Consider the following 13,555-nt stretch of genomic DNA (forward strand, 5'->3'; position numbering starts at 1 on the left):
GCAATTGTACTGGTCTGTGACTAATTACAATAGCAATATTAATATATTTACTAGGAATATTTCAAAATCAATGCAGGTTTTGCTTGTTAAATTAAATACCCGTAGAGCTAAATTAGAGATCATGGGGGAAAAATTGAGTTGCGCCCCCTTTGGGGCACTAACTTTGCCGGGCGCTACTTTTAGCACCCCAAAGAAATTAGTGCCCCCACAGCCGAAATTCATCGGTAGCACCCCAAGAGGGAAGTGGGGCGCTACTGGAAGCCCCTGGCCTCCCTCTTGGGGCGCTGCAAGGGAATATCGCGGCGTTACGTGCCGCGGTATTGCAGGCCTTCCTCCCCTTCTTAAAGGGGAGGGGCCTTGCGCAGCACGACCCGGGGCCCAGCTGGGCCACCAGGGATCGGAGTGCTGGCAAAAGAACCCGGCACTCAAGAGAAGTGCCAGGCTCATGGAGCACAGCCGGGGGTGTGGGGGTGGTGGGGGGGGGGGGGAGGGGGGTGCTCAGGAGGCCAGGGACGGCGATGGAGGCAGGTGCTGGCAGGCGGCCAGCAACAAAAATGGCCACCTGGCACCTGGCCTTTAATTAGCGCCGCCCCGGCTGCAGGTAGGTCCCCCTGACGCCGTCGGACATAGTGTCCGGCGGTAAGTCAGGAGGCGCTACCGACGATCATGGCCGGTGCGCTGCGCACGGCGATGATATCATCGCCGGCGGCGCAGCGCTGCGGGGCGCTAACGGTTACTGCCACCGCTAACCTCCCGCTGAATTTCGCGGGAGGCGTTGGCAGCACTGCGCCCGGGCGCTAGTTGCTTTGTACCCTCTTAGGGCGCTAACGGGAGGCGCAAAGCAACTGAATTTCTCCCCCATCTCTTTTACCAGATCTGTGCAAATGTGTCTCAGTAGGTAATATGCCTGCATAGGCAAAAGAGGTTGCAGGCTTGACTTCTTGTTATTTTGAATTCCATCATAAAGAGATATCGCTTCTTTTTTTTTATATATATGTAATTTACCCAACTTTCTCACAGACAAACTGCAAGAAGGTTCAAATTGTTCTTTTATAGCACCATCTAGTGGCAATGTAATAAAACTTCTTTTCAGTCAAGTCCCAAAAAAGTAGCCATCAATTGTCCAAGTTCTGACTTGTACTAAATTTAATTGATCATAATTTTTACTATCTATGATTATTCATCTTTGTAAAGGATTTCTTTTTACTTAATGCGGTGTCTTTATCAGCCATTTATTAACCAAAAAAGGTGATTCTTGAGATTTTTGAAAGGGAGACATTTGATGAGAACAGTTAAAATGAAAGTTACTTTCTGAAGTCTGCTCAGAAGGCTGACTTTTTAGAGAATTGGTTCTAATCTATCATGAGCATTTTATAAATTGATAATGTTAAGTCTTTTACAGCCACTGGGTGTCAATGTTCAGCTCATTGATCGAGTCTGTTAGTGAGACACTTGTTGAAGAAGATGTTGAAACAGGAGAATTGTGTTGTGAAATTTCCAAAAACTGAGTCTATTTGGTTGAATATTCCAAAATATGTGTTAAACTCTGAACACTTAACAAATTCTAATTACTTTTAGAAAGTTGCTAGTATTCTATTCAGCATTTTGTATGTTCCCAGCCTGTTAATAGTTTTGTATTCAGATATTCTGCAGTAACACTCTATTCAGAAAGTAGTCTCACTCAAACTTACTTTATGGCCTTGAATTATTTAAACCTTTAATACTGAATGTTCTTTGCAGTTATTATAATGGATGTGTGACTTCTGTCAGATCCAGGTAATGGAAATGTTTTTACAAAGGTTGAGCACTGTGTATTCTAAAGTAAAATTTGAGAAATGTAAATGTGAAGAAAATAGTATCGCTAAATAATAATGCATTATAATCTCGCTATAATTATAGCTTTCTGCAGAAACACTACCTTAGTCCTCAAAGAGAATGATGGGTCTGTCTTGCGCTGTCTTTCATCTTTTCTCACCCCCACTCACCACGTACTAAAGGTTATTACCTGACCAAGTATGTTATAAGTTGCTGAAGTTTCCATCTATCCAATCTACTGAATAGGATGCTTTGGGATGGTTATCTCTGCACATCCATTTATAATACTTTGACGTTTCAAAGGGTGTTGAATCCCAGTGTAGACTCTCCTGTCCCTGAAGACTAAAGTACTTCAAATATTGTGACATCACTGCGTTTTAAGCATAGATCTCGGTGGCAACTGTTGGAGGTTTTAATGAGGAACAAATATCGTGAAGTGTTGAATTCAAAGTTTCCAACAAGAATAAGAACCATGTTCATTGATGTTTTAACTCATTGAATACCAAATTTGGCTTTTGACTCCTTTCCATCCACAACTTAGTTTTTTTGGTATATTCTAAGAATTTCATGTTTCTGCAGATTTTTTACAGCTCAGTATTATAATATCAAACGTTAGAAAAGTGCAGAGTCTCTCTTTCACAGCTGTTGCCTGACCAAAAATCATTTGGGAATTTTGAAGGCTGCAAAGGACGTGTGATACTCAGTAGGTTAACCATATAAAGAGTTGATGAAGTAGGCCTTTGAAACCAAACTGTGCTTTCATCCCAATACACTGTGCAGGTCAGCAACCCCTCTCTTCTCCTCGTGCAGACTCTCCTGACAGGGAAAGTGCTGTTGCTGAGAGAGGAATTCATCACTTCTGGTAATAGTAACGCGCACCGTTGTACAACCATGTATTTTGAGATCGGCCGTTAGATGGATTAAACCTCATCCTTAAACCACTCTCTGTCCCCAAATTAAACACAAAATACACTAAATATTCATCACTACAACACCAGTGAATGGTTGATTTAAAACCTATAATTCTAATTTTTTGACCAGAAATCCTTAATTTCTGGATTGAAGAGCACATTTTGAACAGAATAAACAGTGTGACATGTGATGTTGAAACTTACATTACTGTCTTGGAGTTCAGACTGTAAATTTAACACTTTCTAACCAATGTGAATAGTATGGATTTTCCAGACATCCTTGCTACATTTTATTTTGCAATTTTTAAAAAGGAATCGTGAATATGTCTTTTCCATTGTGGCACATTAATGTTTGCGGTCTGATTTGAGACCACAAAGAAGAAGACGACGACGATGACTACTACAGATGTCGGAGGAGAGAACTGTATAATTACATAATAGAAAAGTTATGCTTAGAAAGTGAAAGGAATTACTGGTGAACATTTCTACCATACTCTTAAAATGGAAGCCAGTCCATATTGATTATGCCTGGCTGGGATTTTATTTGGTTATAGCAGACCTCCTGTTACTCTTACTGAACAATTTATAAAATTTGATTTTCTGTTCTCGTATTCCATTAGCTTAGCAGGAAATCCTGTGGAGGTTAGAAATTGTCCTTAGGACTCTGTCAGATCTTTATAAGATTTTACTGGATCATGTGCTTCTGCCACATTTTCCATCACAATATAATCCCATTGACCATCATAAAACGAAATATCTAGATTTGAAGTTCATGTCTAACTTATGAAATATAATACAAAGAGAAAGTGTTTTATTTTTCTCCAGATTATTGGGCAAAAAGAAGTCTATTTTTCCAATATTAGCAAATATTTGAGTGGCTAGTTTGATGGAGTTTCATTTGGTTCCTTTTTTGTTTTCTTTTGCAGAAGCTGTCTATGAAGCTTATGCCTGGGACTGCTATGTGTTCTGTTTAGGTATATTTGTGACAATGACCAATCAGATTCACAAGTGGTCTCACTCGTACTTCGGTCTGCCTCGCTGGGTCACCATCCTGCAGGACCTTCACATCATCCTGCCCAGAAAGCATCACCGAATCCATCACGTTGCCCCTCATGAAACTTACTTCTGCATTACCACAGGTGGGATCAGAGTTGTAAATGCTATTTCAGAACCTAAGAATAGAGGTAGAAAACTGTACTGTCAACATACTTCGTGAAACCTTATCCTTGAACTGGAACCAGTTTAATTAAAACAGCAAGCCTTGGTTACATTACTTTTATTGTTCAGTAATTTGCATATAAACATTTCAACAGTGGAGCGTTTAATCTATAAATGTAATCTTACCCAAAAGTCAAACTATTTTGTTAATGTAAAGTAAACGCCCACTCTGCTAAACACTGATGTTGATACGAGACCTGTAGGACGGATTACAAAATTCATTCACGGCACTTTATTCCTGTTAGCTATGGCTGTAAAAGGGAAATCAACCCTTATCCTACTCCGGAGAGATATAAATAGCTGCCTACTTTTTATTGTATGTTTTTGTATTCATGTCTGGCTGTGAAATGTTAGTAGGAGAATTTAGGTGCTGGCGATGTCTTTCTCATTTGTTGGTGGAAATTCCCGTCCAAAAGTACATGCCAGCCCAAGGCTTACAATCACATAACTGAAAAGGGACTGTTTTCGCCCTCGAAGTCAGTAACAATGCTGTGGAGTTCCTGCCTGGGGTAAAATGGTCCAGAGTGGGATCGATCACTTTCCGTCTGCCTGTGTGAAACAATCTTTCATAATTCAAGCTAGATGGAGCTGTTACTGAATTTTGTTTTGTTTAGGGCAAGACATGGTTCATATGTGTGATGCAGTGCTACTACCTGGGTTATCGCTAGGCCTTGTTCCATTGTCAGATTTGAAGGATAAGGCCAATTTATCAACAACAAAGTAGAACTTCAATGTATATGTTCTACACGAATAGCACTACACAACCAGACAAGAGTATAAAAATGGTCATAGCCAATCATCTCATCTTGAGGACATTTGGGACCGAGTCATCTTTAAACTAACTGCAGAGTTCCTCCTTTTGGTTGTAATACGTTTTCAAACTGGCACAAGAAAGCCAGGCCCATGTTTTACATCCAGAAGTACCCAACATTGTTGAGGAAGCCAGGCTCACTAACAGCCATCGGAAAAAATGATGAGTTGTTTTGTAGGACACCAACGATGAGTGTATTTATGAACAATCCACAGGGGAGAGCATCTGTTTCAAGGGAGAATGTGGCCTAACAGCCCTCTTCTCTCTCAGGAATGATATGTTCTCAGTTCTCAGTAAGCAACACTCTCTACATCAAATTATTAATAACCTACTGTCAGTAGTAACAAATAGACTTGAATAAAACAGAACCAGCAGAAAACAAGAAAAATTGGCTGCACAGGGATCAATCAGGGGTTTGAGGTAGCCTTGAAATACTGTTTCTTAGTTACAGCATTTTAAAAAGACCATTTGTAAAAAAGGACACGTTTTACACGTGTCTTTTGTTCAGCTGCAATATGTTGAAACTCAGCTTAAAATTGGATTGTAATATTCTACAATACACAAGGATGGGTGATTACCAGGGACCAAATTAAAGTACTGGTTGGACATACTCACTTATGATTCTAAGTGAGGTTAACCATAGCAGAACCATTAACCTGACAATTCTGTATCAAAGCCTCTCATTTCCACTGTTTTAACAAATTCATCTTCCCTAATTTTTAAGTTGATTACAATTAAATACCAGTATTTGCAGATTTCATCATTGATAAGACTACCTAAATTTTTCCCAAATAAGTTAATCTCTGAAGAAAACTGATGATACAATATTGAAGGAGGGGCATGGGGTGCTTTAAATAGGATGGAAGTGTGTTAATGTTGCTGTTTAAGATTGCAGCCATTGAAAAACAAAATATCTTTAGCTCTTGGAATTTAATCGAGAAGGCTCTGAGGTATTGGGGCTCTCTGCTTAAGATCCTACTAGATGTTGGATCTCAGTGAAACTTGTCGTGATTATGGAGGTGGTGTGTCTGTGGTGACAACACTTATGAAATTTAAGGTTTTATCACTCCATTTGTTATCCTTTGTGTTTTGTAGAATCCATTTTTTTGCATCTTGCTTAACGCATTATATTTCCCTCCCCTCTCCCCCAAGACTAGATTGAGGCAAATTACTCTTGGATTATATTGTTTGCCGTGCTTGTCCATCATGACTATATTTTAATCAAGTTCCTGTTTCTTTTTTTTCTGTTCTTACTTCGTATATATTTAACATGTGAATGATAATCCCAATTGACATGAGTTGCTAGGCTGTATGATAGAACAGTACTTTGAAACATCAGTGCACTGCGCTATACAGAGGTGCAATATTGATCCATGCTTCTTTGTCATTCAGGCATCCCTCACTTACTGGTTCTGGGGAATCGCATGTTCTTTATGTCCTGACATCATCAGAACCTCCCCCCACGTGACTCCCTGTTGCTGCCCTGTTTAAAGGCCCAGGTCTGGTATTATAGCAAAGTTCCTGTACTTTCTTTCCCACACTTGGAAACTGACAAAACTTGGAAAAGCCAATGAACAACTTCAAAAAAGCTGACACACCTCCCCAAAAGCTGACAGTTCAGAAAACAACCTGAACTAAAAGCCTATGACCAAGGCTACTGCTCAAGCACTGAATAAGCTATTTTAGATTTCAAGATTTTTAATAGTGTTTTGGGATAATATTCCACAATTCACTTTTGTTTTTCTGTGGAAAAATGAAATCCAATGGCCTCACATTTGACATACAGAAAGTAGTTACAATGGGACTGCAGCGGGACATGAACCTGTCATGAATTAAGCTACAGCTACTCCCAATATTTTATAAGCTGTATTATTATAGGGGGAAAAATGAAGTACTCAAGTGCAATGTTTGCAGTGGTGAATTTAGAATTTTTTGAAATGGAAGATGAATTCTGTTGATGCAAAATTTACTTCCTAGGAGGATCTGATGTTATGACCCCTCCCAGGAAATTTGGATTTTTAACACATTTTTGGTGCATTTTCCAGTATTTTGAAGTGCATTGTGACTCAGCATTTGAAGCCAAACATTATTCTGGAATGTTTAAATCTAAAAAGCAGTTGTTACAAGTCATACCTGACTCTTGGTTTTTGCATCATTAGAAGGTGATATGCAGTGAATATAACACAGCAGACTGATGTGTGTGCAGGTGCCACAACTTACTGAGATGATAATGGTGTGCAATTGAAACAGACAAATAATAGAACATTCTTAATACAAAAAAAACCATAAAGATGATAACTTGTAATTCTATAGTGCTCCTCAAGCGCAGGAAGAAGTCTCATTGCACTTAAAATTGAGGAGGAAAAAACATAACAATTAGTCAATAAATTAAGGCATGCGAGTCACTCTCCGACATCCAGTGTTCCACTGCCCCAGTTCACAAAGGAATTGTATCCGCTCCAAATCTAGTTCAGAGACACTGCTGTGACCTCATTCTTGCTTTCAAGTCCCTCCATCTGTTTGACCAAGGTTTCGGTCATGCCTCCTTATCTCTCCTTCCATGGCTAGGCATCCATTTCCCTCTCTTTGATGAGGTGACTTGGGACTTTTTTATATATTAAAAGCACTTTCTAAACGCAACTTATTGTGGTAACTGTTGTGGTAGCAACAGCAGCCTCAGCAGTAGTAATATAGTATAGCATTGGCCAGAGGTCAAATGGAAACCATGGTTACTGTAACAGCTTACTGTAACAGCTTTCTGAAAATTGCTGTGCCCTCTGATCTCCTAATTTTCAATTAGCAGAAGCTCAAACACGCTATCAGATCATGTGATTTAGACTATCAGCTTTATTAAAAGTAAGGGTTAAACAGTAGTATAAAGTAAATATGGAAGATTTCATTTGATTATAGAATGTTTACTTTAATCCTTCTCAGATATACAAAAATAATAAAAGCTGTGATACTTTGCTAATCCTCTTAATACTAAACTTAAACCAGCATCCGTAAAATAAAACTTTTATATGTGGTTTTGCCTACCCATCATGGAGTCCCCATGTGCCACCTCCATACAGCCTGCAATATAGTGATACAAGAACTCCTCATTAACTTCAGCAAAGGTGTCTGAGATGTACTTTCCATTCCTATGAAGTTCAACCAGGGACCAAGGAAATCAAGTCTGTATCTTTCACGGTTGCATAAGGCTTTCTAAACATCCACAGGTCTAAAATACTGAAGATGCTTGCTGGCCTGGATCAGCCCCTCATGTTGGGGCACCAGATTCAAATTGCAATGGTGTTGAATATCTTGGCTTTAACCTGGAATCAAATTAAACTGCTTCGAACACTTGGATAGACTATGACACATTGACTTAACTATTAAGCAATTAATATACTTGACTTTTAAGAACAAAATCTGTAGGTAAACAAAGTTGCAATTAATTCATTAGTTTACTGTTTCATCATAGCCTGTTTGGCTCTAGGAGTGAATGTCTTGGCTTAATGAAATTCATAGTCCTCGAGTTGAATTATTTTCAAGAGAGTCTATTTAACCACAGAAAATAAAAGTAATACACCATGGACAAAATGCTCCATTTTCATCACCATCTTTATTTTGTTGTTCAAACCCAGACCCATTCTAAAGCCTGTTAGAGAGAAGCTTCTTTACACCCTTCAAATCTCTGCTCGTACGGCTGTATACAAGATCTTTCACCCAGCCAGGTTCTAGTTGCCTGGCAAGTGGTCAAATTAAATGAAACTAAACAAGAGTACATTGTATAGATACTGACAGTACAAGGAATTACTGACATTAAACAATAATTAATTGACAGTGGTGGACTGGATTGGTTTCCATTCTAATCCATTTTAAGGAGTGCTTTTACCAGATCAGATTTCATTTTCAGGATGCAAATGACCAAATAGTCCTTTTTGGCCTTTCTCAGTTTCCCAGGTCTCTACAAAGTGATTTTCAGTAATTGCTGCACACCTACATCTGAGCCTATACTCTCTGGAGTTTAGAAGAATGAGAGGTGTTCTCATTGAAATATACAAGATTCTGAAGGGGATTGACAGGGTGGACACTGAGAGGTTGTTTCCCCTGGCTGGAGTGTCCAGAACTAGGGAGCATAGTCTCAGGATAAGGGGTAGGCCATTTAAGACTGAGATGAGGAGGAATTTCTTCACTCAGGGCTGTGAATCTTTGGAATTCTCTGCCCCAGAGGGCTGTGAATGCTGCGTCTTTGAGTATATTGAAGGCTGAGATAAATAGATATTTGGACTGTAGGGGAATCAAGGGATATGGAGATCGGGCGGAAAAGTGGAGTTGAGGTCGATGATCAGCCATGATATTGAATGGCGGAGCAGGCTCGAGGGGCTGTATAGCCTACTCCTACTCTTACTACTTATGTTTTTATCTTCAGCATATTCATGCGCACTCTTAGACAGCTGGTTAGTCCAAACTTCCAGCTAGGACTATCAGGCTGGTGGTCCAGCAAGTAATCTAAAGCTGACAGTGGTTGGGCTTTTGGTCAATCTTGTGAAGTTGAAATAGAACTACTCACATAAACTTAGTTTCTAGGGGCATGCTTTCGTACAATCAAGCACAGGATCCTGACTGCACCAAAGGTGTCGGGGACTTAATATTTAACAGCCTAGAATTCACAGTGGACGTTGGGACTTACAGCAGCCCTCAATCTTGTGCTTCCCAAAGTGTGTCTGTTCATGAGAACCCTTCAGTTAAATTTGCTCAGGCAGTAGTCTCCCTGCAGACTCTTACCTGGTTCCTGGGGACATGGTATCCACACTGAATCTGCACTGGTGGACTCAGGGTAGCAATGACTCAGGTTCTCCTTTGGGCATTCCCCACTCAATTCCCAATACTACATCCGCATTGTAATGGGAGAAAGCTAATTTCCAAGACAAATGGATGTAAGGTAAGTGGGAGTTCGTACAGTCCAATCACTTGGAATTTCAGGCAGCACACTGTTGGAGCATTTTCTATCATTTCCCGGGGGAAGATGGTCTCTGTTCGGTTAGACAGTCTATCAATAGTCTGTACGGCAACAAGTGAGAGGAGGAGGAATTCATTCCTATTTGTTATGTTGAGACAGAACATGAATGAGCGCATGGTGCCTAGCGCAAAGAATATCTCTTTCATGCAATTACACGGTGGTAGTGTACAACTTGAGGAGGAAGCTCCCAGTTGCTTTACTGTCCGTCCAAAAAAAATAGACGATCCATCCTCCGATGAGTCAAGAAATGTTCTGCAAATCAGATTGACCTGTTGGAAATTTCAGAAAATCTTCAGCGCTGTTAGTTCTGCTCCAGGGTAACAGGTGCATCCATGTGGAAGTGGGACAGCCTAACCTTTTTCTAGGCACAGTTGTTTCTGTGTATAAATGCTTGGTATATTGCATTAATGGAAGGTAATGATGTATTCTTCTGCCTTGCTGACCTAGTAAATCATTACATTTCGTCCAGGTGTGCACTCAGATCACACAACTTTTCCCATTATTCTTGGTGTCTTGCACTGCTCGTTGTGAAGAGGGCCTCTTCTCTTCTGTCTTACTTCCTTCAGTAGCATTTTAGTTGGGCTATTTTCAAGGCTGCTGATCCCCTTGCAGTCTGTCTTTCACTAAAGAAGTGTGTTGCCTTGCCAGCAAACCATGATGTCCCTCCCTTTAAGCTGCTGCAGGCCTTTAAATTCTGCAGCAGCATAAGATTTCCTGTCTGCTATTGGACAGGCTCTCAATCACAGTGTTTTTGATGCTGGGAGCTTGCCTACTCTGTGTTAATGAGGCTGATCCTGGAAATGCACATGGGATAGAAACACGAAAGGCTGAGTAAATTGAATTTGCAAAAAGACACATTAATGGTATAAAAGTTGGTAAAGGAACACAACGGGCTATAATGAGGAAAATGAACTGCATTTGTCCGAGATACTGAAGTGTGGTTACATAGAAGGTCTACAGGTTTGTGACATTTATGAGGCTGCACACTCTGATGCATGTAAATCTTCTTTGTTGTACTCAGGATGGCTGAATTACCCTCTGGAAAAGATTGGATTTTGGCGGATGTTTGAGTATCTCATAGCAAATCTAACTGGACACAAGCCAAGGACTGATGATATGAGGTGGGCCCACAAGATGGAATAAAAGACTGTAAACTGATGAATGGTGTTGTGGACAACTGAAGAGGCAGAGCCATGCTTAAGAAGGGAAGAAGCATCTGATTAATTTTCCTAAACCTTGACCAGCATTTAGAAACTAGCACCATTATCAGATGTGATGTATGTTCGAAAGACTTTTTATTTGCAAATCATTGCTGCCATTCAATGAGCTGCTTATGAAGGTGCAAACATAATTTTAGAAAACAATCCTTTGCTTACCACTTTACTCCAATGCACAAGATGCTGACCAATGCATATATTATTTTGTACTCGGTATATAGTCAAAAAATAGCACCAGCAGCGTTTTAAGCAAATGAAAAGATCAGGGTACCATTTTAATGGTGAATTTTGAAAGACTATGGCAAAAGTGACTGTATCCTGATCAGCCTTAAGCACTGATTGTAATCCCAGTAAATTGTAAGAGCCCATACGGGTACTTCATACAAAGGTTATTTGAGTTTTGTAACGATTTGAAGTATTTTGTTTTTGAGCACTGATATTGGTGATTGTTTTATGTGAGGTAACACATCATAATATAGAACCAAATCAGAGAAGCCGTCACACTCCTAATGTAGCCTCACAGTTGCATCATTCTACGAATAAATAACAGCATCAGTAGAAAACTCTGCTGTTTACTTTGATTGTGAAACAGCTCCGGTAAGGAACTACAGCAGTGAGTTAATAGGTCCATCTGGCAGTGGTTTAGCTTCTGTGGAGATGGATCTTATACCACACGTATATTGTAAGAATTTATTTGGTCCCAAAGGCATGGAAATATACATCCTATGTGGTCGTCCGTATCCGCTGCAAGGGCCTGTGACTATATTATCTCAGTCCCACTCCCTGCAGAAACCACAGATGTTGCGTTTATACTGTAGAACCACTTCTACTTAAACTGATCCCGCAGTGTGTTTCATCTTCTGTTGCCCAACAGTCCGTCCTGTTTATACTGTGGGGTAGATCTCCGAGAACTAGTGCCAACACAAACAGCTGCGCATATGCCATTCTTGCAAAGTCCTGACTGCAATTTTGTTTTCTGGCCATAGACTTTCAGTGAAGATCCATATAAGCCAACATGGCACAGCCAGAAATATGGCCGTATGTCACATGCATTTCTGGTGGCAGCAGCCTTTTATATTTGTTTCTAACAGTGCACAGAAAAAATTGCCTGAAGAGGGTGGAGCCAGAGGCACGAGTTCTGGCTCATTTATAGTGAGTGCTGCTACTAAAGTTAGAGATGTCACTGGTGACAGTGGTGAAATGTAAACATCACTCGAGCGATGCAGACCCTGTATCATCATGATCCTGCTCTGGCAGCTGCAGTTAGGACTCTCTCCTCTCTTAATCTAATTCTTATTCGTGTCTCGTGTCCCGTATATCAGTTTAATTCTTGCACATGTCCTCTCTCATGTTCTCTCTCTCTCTCGCGCACACACACGCTCTTAAATCTGCATCTATCATCTGCTTCTTGGCCTTGTGTTTAATATCTGTTAGTCAACTTTTTAACTTAATCTGTCCCTCAGTTTCTTCCTCACCTGTTTGTTAACCTTCACACTAGTCACTATCGGTTTCCCTCGCATTGTTGGTTTATTGAGGACTGGGGAAATTCTTTACTCTCCTTCTGTCACTTTGGTCTCCCCATACCATGCACACTAAATGTAATTACAAATGAAATTACAGTATTCCAAAAATATCATATATAAATACAGCACTGTTTGGAGGGATAAGGTTTGAATTATATTTCTACTTCATCCCTGTTGAGTTTCATGTCAGCCCACTTATATGTGGATATAAATCCCACTGCCTACTCCCCTACTCATACTGTTTTTCGACAGTTGGCAGAATCCATATATTCATTCATATTTTCTTTGTTCAGAAAGGATTCATTTTGCATGTTCTAAGGGATCATAAAGCATGTTTGTAATTTGCTAATGAGTGCACATATTTTCCAGGGTTCATTTACTTTCTAAATGAAAGTGAGACAGGTTGATGAACTGGGTCACTAATTGAGAGCTATTTAAAGGGATCTGCACTTTCTCGCAGGTTGACCAGGACCACAAGGCTGCCTGTATTAAATGGGGACCTGAAACATCCTTTTGTTTCACTGTGATGTTGGTCAACCCTCTGCCTCTGTTCTAATTTTAAAGTCAAGCGTGCTGGAAAATGTGCTACTGGATTGAGAGGGGGGTTAGCGAGACTGGGTTTACTTTTACACTTTGAATAAGTATCAACTCCTCAAGTCGAGTTAATAAACATTTCTTTGCCATTCTCTGATTTTGAAAATTCAAACTTTTTTTGTGCTTGGAGCTCACATGATCACTGATTTTTAATTTTCCAAAATGTTTCTCTCCATTAAAGTTTGAGAAAGATTTTGTACTCTCATTGTTGCATTTTATTTTATAAGAACCATTCATATATTTGAAAATTTGGGTCATATTTAGGACATTTATTATGAGCCTCTTGACTCTTGAGAAGCAATGGTCCTGAATTACTTGTCAACTTTAGTGAGCTTATAATGCATGCTGGCATTTTTGGAGGTGAATTCTGGGGCAGGACCTGTTTTTGCCTCATTATGGTTGCACTGTAGCTTCCATTTGTGATCCAGGGCCTCATGGGAGGCATTAGGATTTATTAAAAT

General features: G+C 40.0%; 1 protein-coding gene across 3 annotated transcripts in view; it reads left to right on the forward strand.

Annotated features, from left to right (window-relative positions):
• The window catches only part of peds1a (plasmanylethanolamine desaturase 1a), a 136,993-nt gene extending 125,483 nt beyond the window's left edge, over positions 1-11,510 (forward strand). For 2 of the 3 annotated variants that reach the window (XM_085991492.1, XM_085991489.1), the window contains 2 exons: positions 3,653-3,865; positions 10,782-11,510. In XM_085991492.1, the coding sequence (XP_085847618.1) occupies positions 3,653-3,865; positions 10,782-10,903 (335 nt within the window). In that variant the 3' untranslated portion in view covers positions 10,904-11,510. Of the gene's footprint in view, positions 1-3,652; positions 3,866-6,147; positions 6,242-10,781 lie in introns of those variants that run through there. The other variant, XM_085991490.1, reaches the window with a different exon arrangement.
• Positions 11,511-13,555: the final 2,045 nt, after the last annotated feature.

This window comes from Somniosus microcephalus, chromosome 6 (genome assembly GCF_052327205.1).
Source record: "Somniosus microcephalus isolate GS21.2 chromosome 6, FLI_Smic_1.0, whole genome shotgun sequence".
Lineage (NCBI taxonomy): Eukaryota > Metazoa > Chordata > Chondrichthyes > Squaliformes > Somniosidae > Somniosus > Somniosus microcephalus.